Source organism: Embiotoca jacksoni, unplaced genomic scaffold, assembly GCF_022577435.1.
Source record: "Embiotoca jacksoni isolate LCO1_2020_lvr unplaced genomic scaffold, fEmbJac1.0.p SCAF_14, whole genome shotgun sequence".
Taxonomy (NCBI): Eukaryota; Metazoa; Chordata; class Actinopteri; family Embiotocidae; genus Embiotoca; species Embiotoca jacksoni.
The window spans coordinates 12,394,380-12,419,479 of NW_027185274.1; the positions used below are offsets into that span (position 1 = coordinate 12,394,380).

At 42.9% G+C, this 25,100-nt stretch overlaps 2 protein-coding genes across 8 annotated transcripts in view; both read right to left on the minus strand.

Annotated features, from left to right (window-relative positions):
• Positions 1-21,071, minus strand: part of limk1a (LIM domain kinase 1a) — a 48,586-nt gene extending 27,515 nt beyond the window's left edge. Inside the window, exons 1-2 of the mRNA XM_069148009.1 lie at positions 20,839-21,071; positions 17,870-17,969 (exon numbers count right to left, since the gene is read on the minus strand). Coding sequence (XP_069004110.1) covers positions 17,870-17,969; positions 20,839-20,896 — 158 coding nt within the window. The 5' untranslated portion in view covers positions 20,897-21,071. The remainder of the gene's footprint in view (positions 1-17,869; positions 17,970-20,838) is intronic.
• A 1,110-nt stretch (positions 21,072-22,181) lies between these two features.
• elna (elastin a) overlaps positions 22,182-25,100 on the minus strand; it is a 47,168-nt gene continuing 44,249 nt past the window's right edge. For all 7 annotated transcript variants that reach the window (XM_069148013.1, XM_069148017.1, XM_069148018.1 and 4 more), the window contains 3 exons: positions 24,914-24,949; positions 24,088-24,156; positions 22,182-23,656 (listed from right to left, as the gene is read on the minus strand). In XM_069148013.1, coding sequence (XP_069004114.1) covers positions 23,610-23,656; positions 24,088-24,156; positions 24,914-24,949 — 152 coding nt within the window. In that variant the 3' untranslated portion in view covers positions 22,182-23,609. The remainder of the gene's footprint in view (positions 23,657-24,087; positions 24,157-24,913; positions 24,950-25,100) is intronic.

Genomic DNA, 25,100 nt, shown 5'->3' on the forward strand with positions numbered 1-25,100 from the left:
CTAAACTATTATTTACAGCACTAATTGCGAACATATTAATTAATGTAGAAGAACATGATTAGTATTTCACTCCATCAGCCGATCACACCTCCAGGAACTGGAAGAAGCGGACACCAAATGAAGTTGTTATTGTGTTGACAGAACATTATACGGTAAACTGTACTTTAATCCTCCTAATGACACCCTGCAGAGCTTCAAATGATAGTTTTCATGGTGATAATGATTCCCTTTGTGGCTCTGTCACACACCACCAGAGAGACAAATGAGATCACACCGAAACACACCGCTGATGACTGAGCATCAGAAAAACAGAGTAACGTAACACGAAGACAAAACAAAGTGCTGTTAAACATCAACCTGCATCCGTCTGTGGACTATAAGAAGACTCTGAAGACCTCTTAAGGGAAAGCTCACGGGTTTGCTAAGTAGTTTGCATTTTTTTCAAGTGAAAGTTAGTTCGCTTAGTTTGCTAGTTTTCCACATTAGAAGAAGAATAAAATGTAAAACAAAAAATACAAACAGAGACAAACGTTTAAAATAATCTCAATTCATCACGGCAGCTCGTTGGAGGAAAAATTCAATTCTTATACAGTACAAGCAGGACATACAGCGCTATGACATGGATGCATTAATGACATTGGTGACTTTCCAGTTCAATAACGCAACGTATAGGTTGACAGCGTCTCTTAGCAGCGTCTCTCAAACATCAGACAAGCGTTGCCACAGGAAACGCCTCGAGAGCAGCTTAGATACACAGATTTATGGCCAAATTTGATCCTCCTTTAAACATATGAAAACTGTGCATAAAAGTGCTCCTCTCTTTTTCTAGTTTGAGTTCAACGAAAAGAAAAATAAATAAATCTTAGTGAAACTTTAAACAAACATCAGCAGTTCTGCAGCTGCAGGCAGCAACGTGGCGTGTTTTGATTTTCTGAAAACGAATCTGTGTCGTTCTAATAAGACTTTTTATCAATACTACATTTAGAGTGCTGAAGTGGCTGATAGATCGATACAACCTCCGACTGAGGAGAGATACTGAGCTCACAAGACGTTCTCATTTGTAGATCTCTGTCTGGTCTGTCACCAGAGTTCAGTGGCAAACTGGTCGATTGGTCGATGTTAACAGACAGAGGTGACAAAGAGATGTTGACAGACAGAGGGTGATCACATGGTGACAGACGGTGAAGAGGATGTGCAGCAAACACAATCACCTTCCAAGTGAACATATAATGTAAATAAGTTAACAATGACTGATGCCGGTGTGATATTCAAAATCAAACAAACGAGTAAAGGCAATTTCCTGGTAACTGATGATCGATGATGAGTACTACTTCTGAGGAAAGAAGATGGAAATCTTATGTGACTCATGAGCTTTTGTTAAACAAACATTCTGGAAAAACTGACAACAAAAAAACAGGAAGAACGAGGAAGCACTCTGCTGATCCTCCGACCGATTAGAAAAATGTCGCTGTCTGCACATATCTACATGTAAGCAGGCCATGTGTCCATAAATCTAAATGTGTGCTAATCCCCCTATGTATGACATACACATGCAGCGGCGACTTGGTACCCTGCTGATGTGCTTGTAGGCTCGTGTGTGTGCTTGTTTATAATCTCTCTCAATCTCTGTGTCTAACATCCCTGACTAAGTGAGTGTCTCCACTCCTTCCCAGCAGAGCTTTCCTCCGAGCATCAGCCGGCTGTCTGGCAGCGTTTCTGCTCTGAGCAGATTAAAACCAGTTCTGCTTGATCTGAAAGTATTAAAGAGAAAATATGAAAGATTTTTAGTATAAAACATTTAAATTGTAACTGAAGTTATCAGCAGATAAGCAACACGAGGAAGAAGTAGACATTTGATATCTATGCTGTTGTGCCGGCGGCAGTAACCCTGTTCACACTGGGCGTACATTGTTTTGTCATGATTTTACTCAGTCTTTTTTACTGTGACACCAACAGATCCCGTTTCATTTTTTGTCAATATTGACTTGACTCACTACGTTATAACACAAACGGGCCGAAGTTTTGTGGTGGTGTTGTGTCGGTAACTTAGTGCAAACAAACATTAATCAATCTCTCTCACGTTCTTTGACCTTAAAGGTAGCGGACGAGCGGACAGGTGCTTCTGGTGCAAATGAACCAAATTCAATAAGTCTAAGCGATGGAAAGAAATGTGACTTATAACCATGAGTGCACAAGGTGGGAAGGGTGTGTGTGTGTGTATATATATATATATATCATGGTTTGGTAAAACTGTTGGCTGTGAATGTAAGTAAATATTGATTTCCTGCTGACAGACTCTCGTACGCTTCACCATTCACACACCCATGTATAAATCGTACCTCTGCCAGCGCCACTGCAAAGACGCCTTATTTAATAATACAATGCTAACGTTGGCTACTCATAAAGGTAGCTATTTGTATGTTTCTGACGGTGTTAATATGTTTAGTTTCCTCCTAACCTACACAGTTAAGACCAGTTCAAAGAGCTGTATGTGACTACCAGGCATACTGACCTCGTTTGGACAAAATGGATCTTTATTCCAGCTCATGACAACACAAACTGAAAAATATTCTAAATGGCGTCGAAATGGTTTTGTTGTGTCTGTTTTCTGGCAACTATGGTCACATAATTGCTTCTGTATGCTGCTGTAGCGAAAAAATTTCCCCTCAGGGATTAATAAAGTAACTACCTAACCTAACCTAATAACCTACAACGTAAACACAGGCTTAACCGTACAAACTTTACAATCATCAGTCATAAAATCCTTGCGCGTTGCACCTTTAAACACGCTTGTGGCAGGTTCCTAAAGTAACAACTAGTGAAGGACTCATAAATATATTCAGCAGAGGCAGCAGCTCTCTATGACTTTGCCCAAGGTCTTTCACCTTCTGTAAACCACATGCATCCACACACACACACACACACACACACACACACACACACACACACACACACACACAACCTTGTAGCACACACAGACACACACATGCAATTTATTTATTCGACAGACACACCGAGTCTCCCCAGTGACTGCATGCAGAGCTTCACTGCAGCTCAGCAGATTGTGGCAGAGCTGGAGGTGGGGTGTGTGTGTGTGTGTGTGTGTGTGTGTGTGTGTGTGTGTGTGTGTGTGTGTGTGCGTGCGTGTGCGTGTGTGTGTGTGTGTGTGTGTAAGGGGGGCAGGGGGCATGGAAGTGGGTCAAGGCTTTCAGAAGACGTCCGCAGCACCGAGCCACGAGCTACTCAGCCGTCTTGGCTCTCTGCCGCTCAATAACTGCCTTTTACGGCGCACACACACAGACAGACACACACACACACACACACACACACACACACACACACACACACACACACACACACACACACACCTGCTGAGGCAAAGTCATACCATGGCATGTTCACGCACACACACAGCCGGGATCTCAATGCTCTGAGGATCAGCTCACAGAAATGTCTCTGAGCAGAGCTGGGAGTGGCAGCAGAGTATTAAAGACATGAGTGAATACATTAGTGACTCCCTGATGGAGATGCCGGATTTCTGCCTTCAGGATGAGACTCTTATCTCCGAGCTAAAGCAAGGCAGCAAAGCTCAGTTACAACCCCAGACTTCCACCGGTGAAAAATATACTCCAGCACAATAAGAATGAATGCCTCTTCCGAGATTGCGGTTAGTGTGTTAATGTGTGTCTGCGGGCTCACTTTTGGGTGTTTTTTTGTGTGAGCACTGGCGTTGGCATGTAAGAGGATTATCAGCGTGAAAGACTGGGAGAGAGACTTTGCCCGCTCTGCTATGATCCTCCAAAAACCTAACCGAGTGAAAGCTTTACAGTTCCTCCGACACTTTACTATACAAAAATAGGACAAAAATAAAATGTTTGAGAAGATTCACAGGCCAAAATGCGAGAGGATGAATATCAGAGAGGGCAGCTATGAAGACAATAAAGATGTGATGAAATGGACGGTTTGACTGATGTACGATGCAATGAAGAAAGAGACAAAGAAATTCACGCACAGGCTGCTCTGACATAAATGACTCCCACGGACAAGTCAGAGGGAGCGAAGCAGATTTCAGACACCATGAAACCCAGCTGGATCCTCGAGGGAAGGAAGCAAGCGATGACAGAGGCGAGCCAGTAAATCTGCAACTGTCCCCCCTCCTGCTCAAATCCCTGAAGGAATTGGTTGAAAATGCCTGAGAGAGTAATAAATTGCTTTTCCAGGTCAAAATGAGGCAGCCTTTCCCCCGGCATGGGACTCCTGCTGAATGCGGTCTGTAACCCGGCGAGGCTCCTGTACTGAAAATCTCTGGTCTTTAGGTTGGTGTTTGCCAACCAAGCGCTTTTTTGATGATCTAAATCTGAAGGGGCGGTGATGTAAATAGCATGGTAGGCAAAAACAAACAAACAGAGTCTGCGGCTATGCCAGCAGCTCGATAAGACTGTAAAACAATGTCTATGCTAACGTACTGGTGTTTAGCAGGTTTAAAATCGTTTGTCAGCATGGTGGAAAGAAGGTGCCCGCTTGCTTGAGTGAATGAGTTCATGCTCAATTCCTCATTTGCATAAAGCAACCTTGTTCCCAGTTGTGAGTGTATGTGTGTGCGTGAGTGTCCTGTTTTTTGTTTTGTTCATCTTTTGTGTAGGCGTCTGTCAAACTGCTGACAGGACACCTCCAACTGAGAACAAGGTGGCTTTTTTTTTTTTTGCTGTTTTCTAGAATTTCTTTTTCATCACAATGTGGAATCTGTTGATGAGCATGAAGGTTATACTGGCTCTCCTCCCTCAATCTCAAATCTCAAAATCTCTTTTTTTCAAATCTGAGAAAGCTAAATTGACTAAATAATTTGTGACGTAGGATTCTTTTGCACGTATATTTTAGGGGTCGTCGAAAAAAAAAAATGCTTTTGGATCTATGATGTAGAACTTCCAGAAAAGGATGAGTTATTGAAATTGTGTGGATAAAATGCATGAGTTTATATGGAGGACTGAATGTCGCAGATGAATTTTCCATGTGCTGTTTCCCAGTCTGCTATTATTCATATTTATTATTCCCACTGAGGTGATCGTATTGGACAGTTTGATGATGTAATGTGTTTTTGAACGACTTTCCGTCCTATTTATCACGCCGACAGGCTGACCTGGGTCAATACCTAACAGGATTAGTTGGTCCCAGCTGATATGAACGAGCTGAACAAATGAATGGAATTAAACCCTGAGAGAAGATGAAAACATAAACATATTGAATGAGACATGATGCCATACAAGGTCTCATATGCATTAACGTGTCACCACTCAGTATACACAATAGACATCACAGTTTATTGCTACTCTATTTTAGATTCATGTGGGTCTAAATTTAAGAAAAAAAGGTAAATTATCAACAATGAAAACAGAAATTAGTAGCTTTGATTTGATTTAAGAATAAGAATAAATGTTGCTTTTCTTACTGAAGTAAGTCAACTAAATACAGATGAATGATATAGGCAGTATTGGTATTAATATTAGAGCAGCAACTATTAGTCATCCATTAGTTGAGTCTAATCTAATCAGCTACTGCTTTAATCAATCAATTGTTCAAGTTGTTTTTCAAGCAGCAATGCGGGACGTATAATCACTCCAGATTGTGAGAATTTACGGCTCATCATGCACTGAAGCAAACTGATTTTTAGGACTGTTGACTGGACCAAAAAAAAAATCCCCCAAAAAACACACTTCTCAGGTGGTTTATAAGACACATGATTAATCCATGTAGAAAATAATCATCTCATTACTCAACAGAGAAAATCAGCCCTGCAGCTGTAACAGCCTTTCAAAATGAATTAGGTTGTGATCAAAGAGCGAGACACATAAATAAACACATTTAGAGCCGACATGCAGATAAACAATTAATAATTCAGCGGGGCTAAATGTTTCCATTATTTCAGCTGTCTGCTGGTGAAGCTGAACTGACGTGGACAGCTTTGCGGTCTCCAACATGAATCGCACCTCAGCAGCTCAACTAAAATCCTACTGAGACGATCTTCATTTTCTAACACTGTCCACTAATCCTGACATTATTTTTTAAAATGAAGGTTGAGGTTTGTTTAATAAATTGTCAAAAAGAATTACAAATTTACAGAGCCCGAGTTGATAAATTAAATATTGTGCTTTGTTCACCAAAAGTCTCAATATATTCAATTTGCAAAAACGTGACAAAAAAAAAGCTGCAACTACATATTTTTTTGGTAATTATTAACAATTACATTTCTGTCATTACATTGATGGATTATAAAACTGTCGCTGATCTAATCTGAACAAAGCAACACAGCGTGTGAGTTTGCGACATGCAAACATGCAGTTTATGTGTTTCCTTCATTCTCAGTGTGACTCTTAAAGACGATCACTGCAAACGCCGCGCAGTGGGAAAAAAAACAGAAACCAATCTGACTCCCACACAAACACTGCTGACTACTGGTCAGCGTTTTATGGTGTGTGTGTGTGTGTGTGTGTGTGTGTGTGTGTGTGTGTGTGTGTGTGTGTGTGTGTGGGAGTGCACATATAACCACAGGTCATTAAGTGACGTGGAGGCTGAGGCAGCTGCAGGAAGCAGGAGGGGTCAAAAGGAAACGGTGTGTCCTGGTAGATGTGTGGATTAGGACCTTTACAGAGTGACAGATGAAAAGCTGAAAGATTTACGAGGAACCACACCTCTCCAACACACACACACACACACACACACACACACACACACACACACACACACACACACACACACACACAAAACACACACACACACACACACACACACACGTGCGCATTTCTTCATTAATTATTAAATCTTCAGTCATCTACGTGAAGCTCAGAGGCCTATCCATCTTCCATCTATCTGCAAAGACAGCAGAAATGCTTTGAGTACTTCTGATCATTAAGCCAATACACCAGTCTGCCCGGCCTTCCAGTAAAATCAGACAAAAGATGTGAAGCATGTGGAGCCTGATGGTGACAGAAACAATGTGTCTGCTGCGAGAAACTGCCAGAGTGCTCAGCTGTCACTGAACTCGCTGGCTGGGCCGAAATCCTCCTAGACAAAGACGGAGAATGACCTTGAGGGCTGTGGGATAGAGGTATGGTCCCTCTCTCTCTTGCTCTCTCTCTCACATACACACACACACACACACACACACACACACACACACACACACACACACAGATGAGGAAATGGCAGGCTGTCTGGGGGAGACCCTGTCTTTCCCCTCAGAGGAGACATAAATAGATCGGGATTCCTGGTTCAGAGCCAAATTTCCACTCCTGATGTTTTCCAGAATCTAAAGGAGGATGCCTGAACCCCGACAGCAACAATTCAACAATTTAACCTGTGTGACGCGTTATCTGTTATTATTTTGTCATGTAGACTGTTTTCACACATTAACACTCACAGCGCAGACATATTTGTCCCATTCCCACACAGCTCCCTTTTTACGCCCCTTCTTTTATCTCCCCCCTCTCCATGGCAACACAGAATGCCACAGCAATGATGTCACCCTCTCACATTAAAAAAAAAAAAACCAGCATTACCTCATCACCTCCTGGTAACCCCCCACCCCCAGTCGCTCTCTATTGGGTGGCTCAAAAACTCTACCAGGAAATCCCACAGCCAATCAGGCTTCGGTCTGACCTTTACCAAACAAAAGCTCCGCAGCATTTACACCGACATGAACCCCCCCCAAACACTCGGTATCCGCTACTCTTAAAGAAACGAAACCCAGCAGACAAAAAGCAGGCTGTGAATTTTAAACAGTAGGAATAAATGCAACCTCCAAAGCCTCTGCTGAACAAAATGTTTCAGACTGTGGGAGAGCATCTCTTTATTTGGTCCATTCAGCTGGTGAACAGGAGCCCTGGCAGACTGGGAGTAAATGAAGTGCACGGCAGCAGTTTTCTTTGTGGCCTCTAAGCCGGCCTGACTGACAGACTGTCAGCGGGGTCACTCCGGGGCCTTCTCACCGCGGGGGAAATGATAAAAGGTTTCAGGGAACTGTGGGAAGCGTGATGAGGGTTCAGCAGCTCTCATTCATGATCAGATCTCATTTACAGAGAAACAACTGCAGCCTTAAACACATGCAGGGGACGCTGACACATGAAGTCAAACTAGTCCGTGTAAGTTCAGCTGATTCCTTACTTACTAGTAGGAAGCTGCCACTGTTAATGTCATCATTTATACTTGCGCTTTACTTGTGGAAAAAAAATGACGTGTTTTGAGTTCACACCGTTTTTTTGTTTTTTTTTTCTATACAAACAAACCAAGAGCCTGAAGTTATAATGACGGACAGGTAAGTCAGTGATCGGACAGTTTAGGTGATGTCATCAGTGCTACGTGGCCCCACATGAGGGAATCTAACACTGGAGACAGACAGCAGGTCACACTGCTCTTTACCAAACCTGATGTGTTTACTTAAGCTCTCCGGAATCATGAAGACATGAAAAGTACGTAGACGGAAACTATAAATATCACAGATAGAAACAAACGGACAGAAATGAGAGAAAACGGGGAAATCTGTGTATAAAAAATACCAGTTCAGCAGAGGTATTTAATAGTTTGACTTTTGAATTCATGTGAAAATCAGCTGTCACACAGTCATCTGCCAGTTCTGCTTTGGGCTCACATCATAAACAAACCACAACACCATCCTCCTCAACAGAGAATGACTCGCTTTATATAACAGTCCAAAAAAAAGGGGGGAACTAAGCAGAATAAAGTGGTGAAACTCCTGAGTTTGGGCTGAGCTGAGCATGTAAAATGTTATTTCCCTGCTCTGTTTCCCCCGATTTCCTGTCGATCTTTATGGTCACGTTACAATAAGCAAATAAAATGCTCAAAACATAGTATTTAAGAAAAATACAAAAATGAATCATTGGAATTTGCTTAAATGGCACCAAATATGTTGATGTGAAAGCATCCTGTGAGTGAACATCAACTCGAATAGCTGATTACATCGAGTGATTGATAATAATTAATGACACATACATAGTGACACAATTGTCTTCATCTTGTTGTAACATTGACAGTTTGAGTTTTATTTGCTTTGCTTTTAATACGACAGGGTCTTTGATTAATAATGAATTACCCAGTCGAATCAAACAAAGTAATCGCAGCTTGAGTGAACATGACAGCCGTCACTGCTGCATGATTGAAATGTCTTTATTCTTATAACTGTCACTTTAACATGAAGAGTCAGTGCATCCATAGTTTAATTATTCAAGCAAGCAACTGAGGTAGAAGCTCGTTTTATGTACGATGTATAGAGTTTAAATTAAGTCTGTAGATTTCTGTGAAGTGATCAAGGTCAAACATGGAAGTGACTGGACTCTCTAAACGGCAACAAAACCACGGCTTTAATATTCGTTCTTTTTTGAAAATAACATTCAGGGTTTAAGTCTGAACTCTATCTGCTCCAAAAGCCACAAAATTTAATTTCCAAAGTGTGATTAAAGTACAGCAGAGAGAGCCAAAGGTTACAGAAGGGGAAAAGGCGATTAATCAAAATGCACTGACGCAGGACGACTCCTTTCTCCTTTCCGCAAATGTTATCAGCAGGTGAACTCTGGGACATGACGATGAGGAGGAGCAGACAGCAAATATGTATCTATTATTAAAATGACAGGTTTCACTCTAAAAGTAAAGATTTATTATCACAGACAAAAATATTTAATGATGGACTCGACATTCCAGAAATATTTCATTCACTGGTAAATGTTGTGACTAATTTTGGATTGAAAAAGATGAATTTGAATCTATGTAGCTCGAAATCAGCTGACGTTTTAAATTACGTTTCATATTTGGCAGAAATACCACGTTAACCTAATTCTTGAAGTGAAAATAAAAGGGAGTCAGTGTGATTGAAGATCTGAAAAGAGGAAACGGGTAATCATTTTGATATCTCCTGAAACGAGGAAATGAATTCATGAGTAGACGGGAGCAGAGTTTGACTTTTTGAATAAAAATTCTAAGAAAAATGGTGCAAACAGAAAATAAGTTCCATGACTAAACCTTTTTGTTACGGCAGCGACATGATGAGGAATATGAAAAGGAAATATAATACATGCAAACAAAATTTGAATATAAAGTAGCAGAAATCCCAGAATAGCCATGACTGCATGTTTGTGGCTGGATTCAGATTCTTGATTTTGGGTTTCAGTTCTACAAAATATGCACAAATAAATATAAAAAAGTGAGTGCGAAGTCATCTCTGGCTTCTTCAGCACTGTTGACATTCGATAAGATGAAGGAATGAATTTCCCCTTAGAGTGCCTGGTTGTGCTGGATAACACACACACACACACACACGCACACGCGCACACACACACACACACAACTTTACTTATAGCTGATGTAACGGCTCAAACAAACTGGATCGAAACAAAAACATCGGTAGACTGAATATTAAAGTCGAGACTACACAGATGATGTCAGCCACATGTAGGATTCGATTCCCTGTCGTGCTTTAAGAAAGGGAAGTCAAAACAAATTCGGGGGTTTTGCATCCAAAGAGACAGAAGTGTGACTGACACAGCGAGCTGTTGTGTGTTGTGTATTTGGGGAAGTGAGACAACGTAAAGAGATATGAGTAAATTGCAGTTATTGCATCACTCTGATGCTGTACGATACTGTGGATCCGAATAAAGAGTAAAGAGTCATTTATGTATTTTAAACACTGAGGGGTCACACTGTTCATTACAATCATGTCATTTTGAGAGTTTTTGATTGAAAAGAATTAGAGGAAGTCAGCTGAAGCACCTGACCGATCATCCGAAAACACAGCAGATCATCAGATTAATGGTGCAGGCGATCGATCGACTGACCGATAATTCAGTTTCAGTGATCCATGGTTATTTGTTTGTTCATTAAATATCTTTGGGTCTTGGACTGTTGGTCAGACAAACAAAATTAGTCTGGAACATTTTATAGAACAGATGATTAATTAGGTCTGTGAGAAAATAGCTGGAAAATTAATGAATAATCAAAGCAAAGCTGACTTCTAAACTAGGAGACAATAAAAAAAAATATCAGCAAAATCTGCAAAATCAGCTGAACAAGCTGTATTCCGTTTTAAATTCAACAACAACAATTAGTCGATTTTTTGATTGAAAGAAAATTAATCTGCAACGATTTGGAAAATCTATTAATCATTTAAATAATCTATTGACCAACAAATGCCAAGAGGAAGAAGTTTTGTTGGTTCAAAGTACTCAAACATGACAACATGCACACAGTAACACACATAGGTCATGTATGTTATAATAATATTTTGGACCGCTAGTCAGACAGAACAAGACGTCACCTCGTGCTCTAATGTGACATTTCTCAGTATTTTCTTATGTTTTATAAACCAAACAATGACTCACTGAATACACCGATCAACTACCAAAAGTGACGGTTTGTTGCAGCCCCGTTCATCAGACTAAAGCTTGAACCAACACGAATGAAAAGTCCACAAAGTGCTCCGAATAATGGAAAGTTTGAACGAACTCCATCCGCCGAGGAAGACCACGACCTGCGCTCAAAAGCCCCGGAGCGAGAGAGCAACTGCTGCTTGGGTTTCCATTGAAGTTTCATAAATTTAAGCTGGAGTTTGTCTCTTTGAGGCCCGAAGCAAACATCATCAAACTCTAAGCTCAGCAAACATGGATTCATCGGAGCACTCACGTTCTGGGCTGCAGCCGCTTCCTGCTGCGCTCGGTCTTTGCCGACATGTCACCCGTGGGAGCCGAGGTCTTGTTTTGACAGTGCGGAGACAGACTTGTGTCAGCAGCTCTGATATTTAACGGGCTTCACAGCCTCGCTGTCAGAAGCATCAGTGTCGCTCGCTCTTTCTCTCTCTCTCTCTCTGTCTCCTGTCTCTCCCTTCCTCTACTTCCTCTCTCACTGCAGCTGCACACAGGGGTCACACTTCTGTACCAAGTATTTCCTGTCCTCTCTGCTCGTCCTCTGGGAGCAGACCTGACCCTGTGACAACCCACGGCAGCCCGGCCCACCTCAGAGCAGCTTTTCAAGCCTCATGAAGTCTCTGCTATGATATGATATGAACGGCCCACTTCCTGCACTCGTCAGTCCATTTAAAAGGGTCCTGGCAGCAAAAATCTAATTTTCCAGTCATCCGTCATCTATTAAACCCTTCCACCGCCTCTCATGTAAACACATTTACCGACCTCCTCACAGGAGCATTGAAGTGCTTTGTTTTCTAAAAGATGAGAGGAACTGAAGTGAGACAAGAGCTCCTCTTCATCACACGAGGTGAAGAGTAACCTCACTCACAGACACATGGAGAGATGAAAGAAGGCAGCTGAGTCAGACATCATCATCCAAACGTCCTCCGACATGCTGACCCAGAACCACGCTAGATCCTTGTGGTCATACTGAATACAGCTGATATCAGCTTGTTGCCAACAACAGACCAAATTTAGAAATGACATCACTCGTAGTTTGATCACAACTAGCCACATCCCCTTTTTACCAAACATTTGCAGACATTTTGTTGCGTTTGTCTCTTAAAACACAGTGACTGAACACTCGTGTTCCGTCATAGACGACAGAGAAGGCGGGAAACGTCCGCTCTGACTACAAAGTAAAGAAATATTGCTGCTGCGCATTTGACGTTTCTTCACACTGTTTGAATCGGGAGGTTTTGTGCTTTCTAACAATGTTTAGTCTGACAAATCTGATTCTGATCATTCTCATTATTGATCAAGAGAGTTATCATTACAGTAGCTGTCTGTCAAAGAACGAACCCATTAGTCGACTAATTGTTTCAGCTCTACTAAAGATAACCCTCTGCTTCGTTTATTACATATCTTTCGTTGTGTTTGTTTGACGTGCACAATGCTCTTTGTCTCGCCTCATTAATGTCACTGAACATCACGCCGACGCTGTAACAAGCTCAGTGCATCAAGATGTATTTTCTCATTTGGCTCCGTAGGCACATGAATCGTCCACGGCTGCCTCCACGTGTGCTGCAGCTTCTGTTACCAGGCAGAGTTCATCTGCAGGTGGAAACAGCTGAGTCACTGCAGCCCTGTCTGCCTGCATCTGACTCAACCTCACTGTATCACCAAGTCGCACGGACCAGACTGCACCAACGAACGATCACGCCTGCCCTGTGAACACACTATTTTTTTTAAAGCAGAAGAAGTGAGCCGTTTCTGCGGATGTTTGTCCTGCAGAGGTGAGTCAGGGTGCAGAAGGACAGACGGAGACCCGAGTGTGTCCTCCAGCACAGCGGAGCTGCAGGCGTAACGCCAGCTCGTCCTTCAGTAAAGGGAGCCTCGTCTGTTTTACCTCACGTCTTTTCAGAGCAGCTGCATGCTGGTTGTTGACTACGGAAAACACGATAGTCTGAACACCACCAACATTCAGTAAAACACTGATGAGAAAGCACATTTTTCTACGCGCACGTTACACTGGAGGGGAAAAAAAAAAACAGGTTGTTTGCCAAAGTGCTAAATAAGCAGAAACCTTTGTCGTCCTTTGGGGCAACTGTTGGGGCAGTGACTGTCGAGCAGACAGCGTTTTATTGGGAGGAGGACAGGGCTACAGCGCACTGCAGAGACACTGCAGCACCACTGTACAAAATACAGCAGCTTTAGTCTCTTAAATTCACATTTCTAAAGCAGTTTTAATGTTAACGTAGCTTCAGAAAAATGAACACGAGAATTAGTCATCGTTACTGGAAACTACCTGAAATAAGAGGACAAAAACCATGAAACCGAAAGGATCAAACAAAATGCCAATAAACACAAGAGTGGAAATCTTTAGTCCTCGTTCCCATGAGGCACTAAGAGGCTGACTCCAGAGTCCTTTCACAAGGACGTACTGTGCAGGTGTTAATGTCAGGAGCTACTTTAACTTAATCTCCTCAAATCCACCGGGAAGGCAATGAAACTCAGCCAGGAGCTCCTCCACGAGAGAAGCATCTGGAGGGTCTTCACGGCCTTTTCATATATAATAAAGGACTAAATAATAGAAAATAATGAAGCACTGCGATATGCTCAACAGTGTAACCTGAACTGAGTGGAGCATTAAATGAGAAAAAAAAACTGAAAAAAATGTATTGAAGCAGGTGGGGCAGAGAGAGGGAAGACACGAACAAAATACCAGAAAAAGATGGTTAAATCCAGTTTTGTTCGTTGTTTCTAGTGTTTATTGGAGCACAAGGTGACACCAACTAAGATTTTTGACTTAATTTAAGAGAATAACAGCAGACGGATGCAGATGATGAGGCGAACACAAGAACTCACAAACACAATCATGGTTTACAGTTCACCAAATGACTAAACCAGTGTGTTTGAAAGTTTAAACTAAAATTAAGTGAAGTGAGGTCATGGGGTCAAAGGTTATATAAGGTTCAGGCAGGAAGTCAGTCTGTAAACTGCGATGGAAGTTGTATTTTTGGTTTTATTTTGTTGATCGCCATCTTTTTCTCACCCAAAAAACATCCGGCTGATGTAGAGTTTAGTTTAAAAGGTGTTTCATCATCGGACTGACTGTGTTCCCAGATCTCATCCCTGAGGGTAGAATAATACATTCATAACTGACCAAAACGATGGCAAAACCTAAGCACATACGATCCATGTACTCCTTTTCATACTTCTGGTAAATTACCATCATGGCTGGATTATTCAACAGGCCAGAAGGGATCAGAGGCCCATTTCAAAAGACAAACAAATACATTACAATCAATGCATCTGATTGGATGGAAAAGCCGTTGCTGCAGTCTCGTCATGAAGAGATGCACCAGATCGATGAAAAACTGATTCCTGCCGATGAGTAACTGTTACGGTTGCACTCCTGATGAACTCTCTGGAGTTTTGCAGTTTAGCTTTGGGACAAACAGAAAGGAGAAAAACAGTTCCCAGCGAGAGCTTTTTTCCCACGAAGCCTGGATCTCTGCTTCTTTTTCTGAGGGTTTTATTTTTCCTTCACCCAAGAGAGGACCCCCGACAGTCTCCAAAAAAAACCCTCTCTGGGCACTTTCCTTTTACACCCTTACCCCCCTTCCCACCTCCCCTCCTCTCTGCTCGACTTCCTTCCACTGAAGTCGTGAACCCTGTTGTATCTGGGTCTTCAAGTCTGTTCCACTTCTGTCCCACCAGTCTAACAAATGAAGCCATCTTGAATTCCTCTTTCACTAGAACAGTCCTGCTCTCCCTGAAGAAGTGATTTACAGACCGATCTCCTCACACGGCCTCGCTCCTATCCCTTCAACAGTTTAGATATGTGTCGTGTGACCACATGGGGAGCAGAGAGAGGCTGATATCTGACGCCTCAGAGGAGTGTGATGGAGCCGGCTCAGGTCTGAATCAGTGACACCAGACTGTGGACTGCACATCACACCCAACGATGGCTACGTCACAAAGAAATGCAAAGCAGTGCTTTTACTTTGAAAGCCTAAAATGTGCAAATAAAAACAGGTGAAATGGGACCTGCTGCAGATCGTCATCCACACTGAGGCAGTCAAGATGTAACTCCCTATCAGTATTCATCAAACACACACACACACACACACACACACACACACACACACACACACACACACACACACACACACACACACACACACACACACACCACGAAACCATTATGGACTTTGCTCTGTGCCCAGATACCCTCCTCCGATGTCCCATTCAGACATCCGGCCGGGGGAAATCATTAATGACACACTGAGCGGGGAGTTTTACACACCGCGGGCCGACCAGCTCAGATGAACCGAGTGAGGCGAACAAAGCAGATAAACATTTAATACATCAAAGAAGAGCAGACTGTCAGGAGTAAAAAAAAAAAATAAAAATAAAATGTTTTAACTGCAGCATTTCACAAAAATATACAAGAGTCTATAAAAATACTGAAGGTGCTTTCAGTGAAATGTGGCTCTTCTGTAACATCTAGTGGCAGCAAACAACAACAACATATTTTTTTTTTACACTTAACTCAGTTTTATGTAAATAGCACCTTTCATCCAACAAACTGCTTCACAGAGCGAGACGATTTCAACCTCACAGATGAAACAGATTCAAATAGATGCTAATTAACCTCCTTATTATTCATAGGTGTGCCTTTGGCGTAACACTAAATCAGCGTGTCTCAACAAAGTGTCTTCCTCTATTCCCTTTGAAAGCCAGCTGTGCGGCCTCCTCACTGGAGTATTAAAGAGAGAGAGTGTTAATCTGGACCGAAGTCCTGACATGCAGCTGACCGCGTTTCGTTTAACGCCCGACGAGCTCATAGTCGCACACATGGCACATTTGTTAACAACGCGGGCGCTAATGTGATGCTAAACCGAGCGCGAGAGAAATCTCCTCTATCGAAGGCGAGATATGAATACAGATTCATAGTTTCATTGAATAAAGGGAAATTCTCCCATAAAACTGTCTGATTGATTGTTTGCACTTCCCATACTGTCAAAGGCTCCAACATTGACCTAAAGATGACGCTGTGCCTCCCAGCTGCTGCCACAAATTGAAGAACGCAGTCTGCCGCGCTGAAACAATCGACGGCCATCGGTGCGACTCGACCATCTGTGAGTCTCGACGTTAGTCACGTGCTTCAGAGCTTCGTGTGACGCATACGACCAGAGGGGACTTTACTGATCCGAAGATTTAGTGACGCCCGAACTTCAACACAACATGCAGCGTAGAAAGTCACTAACAAACTAAGAGCTGCACATATAAGACACTTCCAGGGAAGGCGAAAAGCAACCGGAGACACTCGATTAGTTTGGTTAAAGTCTGGCAAATTCAACGTAATGGAACCCGCTCCCTGCAGGACAGTCAAGCTGATGTGATTTAAAAATAGAAACGTTTCCTCTCTAGTCGACTCTTCTGGAAGATCATTTTGTCAAAGAAAGTGTGTCGCTCAGAACAGGAGCTGCGTTGTGAAAAAAAAAAAGAGGCTCCAACATCGTATATTCAGGTGCTGAAATGTTGAGAACTCGATACTCGTTAAAATCCAAAGACGCTAATAGATTTTTTTTTTTTTTCCACAGAGACACACGCAGCCTCTCTGCCCACACGCAACATGCTGCAGAGCAATTCACCAGAATCTACTTCTGAAACACAAACCTGCCTTCTTCTGTGTCCTCGAACACACAGACGGTGGAAACACCTTCAGGTTTGATACCAGAGCTCAACACAGCAGACGCTTTGTCCGAGTCAGAACACACATTCTGGCTGGTTGAGTTTCTCAGTCAGTGAATACATCAACATTAATGTTTCTGTTGGCATTTTAACACCGATATCTCGAACTAAGGAAGCCACGTCAACATGACAGCATCTTTCTCAGATGGGGAATGAAACGCAACAAAGGACGAACAGCACGACTCGCTGATTACATTTCTGTCAAAAAAAACAAAACGAATCACTTCACTGACAAATTTGTTTCTGCTCAAAATTCATCGATTCAGCAAGAAGACTCACTCCTTTGCCTCCCTTTAAAGTCACTTTAAGTTGTATTTTTATGGTAATAATGTATAAAATGACAAGATGAAAACAATGTGGCAGTCGTTGTTTTTGCTGTCTGTCATAACTTTACTGCAGAGAGTCATTTTCAGTCGCAGCAGGTTGATGTTTTCAAAGAAAAAGCTCCATAAATCCAGCAAACAGCCAACAAAACAGCAACTCGCTGATGAACCCAGCGGAGCATTGAGCTTTTTTTTTTTGACCTTTATTTAACCAGGTAATATCAATTGAGAACCAATTCTCATTTACATCGGCACAATATACTTCCGTTTTCCCCACGAGGCCGAACATTTGGTGACGGCGGGTTCAAAGACGTGTGCAGGGGTGAAGTCGGGGGTTTTCGCGTTGAGGCTGGTGTGCAGTCAGTTTGTGTCGAAGTGTACCTGAAGCAGACGGTGTGCCAGTCACTGTTGAGGGCCTGGAGGTACTGCTCATCGTAGATCCTCTGCTTGCAGCCCGCACACACGGGCAAACTTCCTCCAGCTGCAACGGCAGGAGACACAGAAGTCAAAGGAAGTACAAATGTCCAACATTTATAGTATATTACACATGAAATCAATAACAGTTGTTACAATCGTGTGTGTGTGTGTGTGTGTGTGTGTGTGTGTGTGTGTGTGTGTGTGTGTGTGTGTGACTTGTTATCTGTGCCCCTTATCTCTCTTTCTATGCAAATCACCTGCGCTGGTTTACAATCGGGCCGCAGCAGATATCCAACATGCAGCTCTCAGTCTATTACTCAGCAGAGTTGAAACTGACGGTGTGTTGCATCACACTTTTTCATGGAAAGTCTGCGGTGTTTATTATTAAATCATAATATTTATAGACAACTGGCTTCTTGGCTCCAATTAAGAATAATATTGAACAATGTTGTTGCCATTCGGTGAGGACAGTTGAAACTGAAAATCAGCAAAATCGAGGAAGAAAAGTCGCAATTATTAGGATTTAATAGCTTTGAAGCTGGAACAAATTATTTCTGGGCTTAACTGATCTGATTAATAGCAGCACAGAAACAGCGAATAGACTCTCGGATATTACACATCTTGTTTTTTTTGTATCAGGCTGCAACATCTGTAAGTTCAGCTTGTACACGTTATAATTTTTTTTTAACTTTATTATTTACACAGCACAAATCAATACAAATATTAGAATAACTGAAGTGAATTACAAAAATAGAGACATCTTGTCCTTCGACTTCCCTGATAACAGTTGTTTCCATGGGGTGGATGTTATAAGCTGCAGATCACAGATTCCTCGTCCGGTTCTCCAATGAGGAAAATGTTCATTATGATTAGTATTTCAGGACAAAGCAATCTGGCAGAGTTGGGACAATTTATTCTGAAATGCATCAAAGTAGAAAGCCGCAGCGAGTTCTCATTCACTGCAAAGGCCGAGGCAGCAGTAAACAGCAGACGTGAGGCTGCACACTGTGCAGATTTATGTGGCTGCACTTCACTTGACTGACAACACACCCTGAGCAGGAAGAGGCGACAGGCAAAGTCACAACAAACATAAACATGGCAACCAGTTAAAATGCATGCCATCCATGACGATCCTGCTTCTGTTTGCAGAGAATAAGACGATGCAGATGCTTGCTTCCCTCCTGCATCACTCTTCACTCATCGCTGCTCCTGCACCTCAAACAAAGCTTCAAAATGTCAAGAGCCGAACGAACTGAACCTGCAACGCACTCAAAGAGGAAAATCACAACCGTCACTTAAAAGACACGGTGTCACTTCAGAGCAACAGTGGCACACTGAAGGCAGTATTTCAACATCACAACTGTCTTTTAGACTCAAACTAGTGAAGGAATCATAATTCAGGCTGCTATGACAAAGTATTACCGACAAATAAGTGGGGCATCGTAACACAGATGACTCCCCGGAAGGGGAAAAACACCAAACAGCCACATAAACAAAAAAAAAAAAAGAAACAAAAAAACCTTGTGAACGCACTCGGCAACATGTACGCGCGTGTGCCATAATCGCTCGGATGCAAAACAGCCATAAACAAGCGGACCTGAACACAGATGAGGTCAAAGATCTGTACAACATCTGCAGCAGCAGAACATCTGGATCCTGCCTGGTGCCAGTGTATTGATAAAACGACGCTGCTGCCGTAATTAACCGACCATCCGGTGATTTGAAAACTGTTCTGGCTGAAGGTTTCATGTGATCGGCTCGTTTCTGTAGTGCCCGAGTGAGCAGCCCTGCTGTTGTAGCTTCACGGATCGGATCGGCCAAGAGGCAGGCCCGGTTTGTGCTGATGCCTGTGCCCTGCTCTTACCTCACCTCTTTATCAATCCATTTGATACCCCTTATTGTTACTATGGGACATTTCTGTGTCTTTTTTTTTTGACCCCGGAGAGGACATTGAGGGCAAACAGAAACACACCTGCATTCTTCCACACACACTGTACCACCTGTACAGGTGCAGGGACACGTGCCCCGCCCGTCTGAACTCATTTATCTCCGATACTTCTAACAGCTCCTCTTCCAGATGAGCTAAACACTCTGCAATGCAAAGCGGGGCAGCAGATAAAAGCTCTATTGTTCAGTTCAGTGGACCCGACTAACAACTACTTGATAATCACACACTCACAGTGTATCTTATCTCATAAACTGTGCACTAAGAATACACACAGTGACAACACATCCAACCAGATATCCACAACAATCCATAAAGTGTAACACAAAACCTGTTCTAAAGCCAAATGACATTTTCTATCATCATCATTATCATGTTCACTTATAAAAAACAAGCTTATTACATTCTAATGACGTGAAGGAGTTGTCACCTATTGATTCCCAATATTAAATCCATACCCATCACACATAAATGGTAGATATATTATTAGGTGTGAAAGAGGCAGCAGCTCAATATCAGGAAACTGTCTGCAGTAATATGTTGATCATTTGAGTTCAAGCCTTCAACATGATTCTGGTTCTTAGAAAGTGGTGTATTCATTTTGTATTAATCACAAATCCTAAAGCATGAAGACCTGATTCAACGACCTGTTTGGACGCAGAGGATGTTGGGTTATGACGGGGGGACTGTTTGCACACGACGAGAGTGTGGATGGCCTGAGGGTTGAACACTGCATACAAACACGATGGGTGCATCAACCCGGAGAAAACATGGCTTCAGTCGCAGCACAATATGGACCTGCAGCCTGACGCTCCCTGCAGATAGGCCGATGGCACACCGGTGTCTGTTCAGTGAACGTCGCCCAAAGTGCCACATTAAATGAAGAGCAGTACGTTCCCTGACTCTTTAGGTGGGGGGGGGTCCTCTGCGTTTTGAGCAGCACAGGATGCGCCGCTGTCTCTGCGTCTCCCGCCCCGCAGCTCCTTACCTTCCTCCTCTCCCATGCGTTCGTCCTTCCAGGTGCAGCACAGCAGCATCAACCTCATTCACGCTCCGACACCGAGCTCCGGGAGAGAGCCAGCCGCCTCTGGTCGACAGATAACCGGTGTCCGACCACCACCGCAGCCCGCCCGGTGGTCGTGTAGCTGTGTGTCACTCCGGTCGCTCCCTGCGGCGGCGCACTCAGTTTCCTCCTGCCTGCTGCCTGCGCGGTTCTGCGGCGCTTCATTCAAGAGAGCCGCCGACCAATGAAGCTGCCGATCCGGAGAGAGGGAGACTCAGGCTGGCCAACCAGGAACATGCCATGGGTAATTAATGCATCTTTTTTTTTTTTTTTTTTTTTTTTTTTTTTTTAAACAAGAGGAGGAGGAGGAGGAGGAGGAAGAGGAGGCGTCAGGAGGAAGACAGTGCAGCAAACAGCACCACAGGAACTAGGAAATATCTACAAGTATTGATCCATTCTCCAGCAGGAAACAGATGAATTATCACGAAACAGCTACAATATTTAACATGCTGTTGAACTGAGAGGAGCTGAAGCAAACAGGAAGTAGAAGTGTTAGTTGAAGTGAATTCACTGAAAACAGAGGAGTGCTTTAAAAAAAAAAAAGAAGAAGAATAGATAGTTTTAATGGTTAAAGCAGCTGAAATTGATATCAGTTTTAAAACCATTAAATCAGCTTAAGTGTAATTAATCATTTGAAATCAGCATTTAAATGCAACGCAGTGAAAGGATCTGGTCAGACTGAGGCTAAATATTCCTGTGATGAATCCAAATGAGTCTGAAGTTGAAAAGTACTGTGTAGTACAGCTTTATATTGCAGGTCTACGCTGACACTGTGGTATTTCTGAAGTGGGACATTATGAGGACGAAAGCCTCTGCTGATGGAACCACAGTGTAAGCTACATTTACAGGATGGGGACCGCGGGTCAGCTGTTCTCCCAGGAGACCCTCAGAGAACAGCAGCATGAGTTCATTATTTCCAGCTGGCACAACAAGAACAGACTTCAGAGTCACCGCGGAGACTCTGGCTGAATGTCTGCTCTTAATCTGAGGTTGGTTTTTATTACAGGGAAGAACTCAAACACATACCAGATTTTAAAATACACTACATCTGATGGTCTCTGGTTCAGTGGGGGAAAAACTAGAACTGAGCTGCAACAAAGGACCCCAGCAGCAACTTGACCTCAGGATACTGTTGCTACGTAGACCTGATCCAGCAGGACACCCCGGTCAGATGGGTTTGACCAACTATCAGGACGAACTGCTGCTGCTGCTGCTGCTGGTGTTTAATGAACTAAGAGAAGTAACACAGAGGAAGACACAAGTTCTTTAAACACACTTTATTTTGTTATTGGTTGAAGCTATTAAAATGCCGGGGTATCCTGGAACAAGTCACATGTGTGTCGTGGAAATAAAAAAAGTGCAAAACCACACTGTTCCTCCTTATAAAAACAGTTTTAAATAAAGATGAAGAGTATCCCACGCCACAAAAGACCAGGTCCGACCCAGCGAGGCTCACAGACAGTTCTTACATAGCACCGAGAGGTGAACTGAAGCCAGCTAACATCAAATTAGTACAAAATACAGTACAGTTACACAGAGAGATGGGGTCGCTTAGCAACAGCGCTCATTAACCTTTGGTCAGTAAAGCCTTTTAAAAGCGGCTCAAGTAAATAAAGTAAACGGGATTAGATGCCTCATAAACACACAGACTCTCCCGTTAAACAAAGTATTGATCTGTATTACAACTAATAACAGTGAATAAATGCAAAGCAAAGGATTGTCCTTGTTTTATCTCCACACGTTCCTGATAACAATAAAGCTATGAGTCAAAGCAGGTGCAAAAATCGTGGATAATCATATAATGATAAGTTACATAAATGTAAATGAGACTAAACATTCAAAGCAGAGTAAAGCGCTCCATCTGTCCGAGACATCAGGACAGAGACACATCAACACTCGTAAACACACGCTGTTCATGCCACAAGTATCTGATGGATGTTTTAATCTACTCTAAACTAAAAGGCAGCCCTGTGCTCTCATTGAAACAGAATGAAACACTCCTTGATTGTCTTCAGCATTAAAGAGCAGAAAATGTTTGGCGAAGTTAAAAATGCTGAGAAAACTGCACTGCGCAGCAACTAGAATCAGCAGAGAGCAGATGGGTTGGTCGGAGCCCCGCTTCCCGCTGCTTCATACCCAGCAGGCCTAAAAATAGCTGCAGAGAAAACGGGGAACCAGAGAACGACGCTGAGATTGGCCAGATTTCACGAGTTTTTGGACGCGCTTCGACCAACCCGACCTCTGTGACACGTCGGAGAGGTGACGAGCTCAGCTCAGCGCAGCCAGCTCAGACAGATCACCTCGTGTTAGGATTAAAAACCGAAAGGGGAAATCATTCGTAGGTCACACGGTGGTTCAGACAGTCTATCGCACAACAGTACAATCATGAGCCCGAACAACACATACACACACACACACACACACACACACACACACACACACACACAGTATTTTGAAGTAGGCTGGTGCAGTTTAAAGCTGATTAAGCTGAACACACAGATTAAAGGCACTATCAATAACATACGTCACATCAGAACTAAATTCTGGGTCGGTGGGTTTTTGTATAAAAACAGGTGCTGAAGTCAAGTACAAACATCTTTACAGGTTGTCTCACGGGGTTTGCAGGTAAAATGTACATTCTCGAACATGCAGTAGCACCATGGTTTCTTGAGGTCACTGGATCTCAAAGAGATCCTCTACTTCTTCCTCCCACAGTATTTGCCCAGGCATCCTGCAGCGCCACCTGCAGGAAACACCGTCACGACAACAGTTCAGTCTCTGCTCAGCAGAACGTATCAAACAGCATTAAAGGACCACTATGTAGAATTTAGAGGGCTCTATTGGCAGATAGGAAATATAATAGTCAAAGCTTTGTTTTCATTGGTGTAAAATGGAGTTTGTTTTTTTTTAGCTTACAACGAGCCCATCATCTCTCCACAGGGAGCAGGTCCTCTTACATGGAAGGAAGGATGAGGTGAGGGCTGTTCAGTTGGTTGCAATCTGTGACCTCACCACTAGATGCCACTAAATCCTACACACGGCTGCTTTAGGACTGCACAACTTCACCCCACAAATGATCTGAACAATGTTCTGCTGCAGCAACCAGATTCGGTGTAATTTATAAGCTCAAACTCCCTGTGTGAGATGTGATTGTGTGTGTGATGGATCTTTTACCTCTGTACACTCCTCCTCCTCCTGCACCACCCAGGAAGCCCTGCAGTGGACCATACTTCGCTGCTTTAGCTGCAAAACAACATAAACAAACAAACAACTAGGTTTATAACCGCACGGTTTGGTCTCTTTAAAACACAGCTGCATTGTTGGGCCTCTGATTCACTGTTAGCCAGAAGATGAATTAACTGGACACAATCTGCTCCTCCCTACTTTAAATGCTGGATCAGACATACATCAATTTTCTTAAAATCTAAGAAGATTAAATTCAGCTTGCAGTCGACCTAATAAATTTGTCAAGATGTGGCAACCATTTATTTCAGACAGCGGTGCTGAGTGTCAGTTGTGACTTAAATAAGATGTAAAGTCAAGGGCTGCCATACGATGTAAATATTTATGATCAGACCATAGTTTATCATTTTCACTGCTGACAGTTACCGAGTACATTTTTTAATTTTTGACAAAAAAAAAATCTTCCAAGTTTAAACTATCAGGGCCTGAAGGGCAGGTTTGAACCATCAGGGCCTTCCTGCTGGGAGGCAACAGCACACCTCATGACAGAAAAAAAAAAACCATGCAGGTGCCGTGAAAGATCAAACCAATCAAGTTACAATATCTGAAATCCTCTGGTGGTGCTGCATCATCTGCACAGACAAGCACACACCGTTCCAACAATCAGACATGTTGACGTCCTCTGCCAAGCCGCAGAATTAATAAGACGCTAACTGGAAAATGAGTCGAGGTTCAGCCGACACTTGCTCACTAAACAGTGCCTTCATAAATGTGGTGGTTTTTTTTGGATGCGTGAAGAAATGTAGGTGTTTGGTACCTTGTTGAGGAGTCAGTGGGGCTGGCACATATCCACCTAGACGACATGAAAGACAAATATAAATGACAGATGAGTTGGTGGCAGCAGACTAACGCTAAAATGAAACCACTTCGGGTCGGTCACAGGGGTTGATGTATTTTTCCCGGACAGGATGTGGTAAGAATAAAACAGTGGACATTAGAGAACG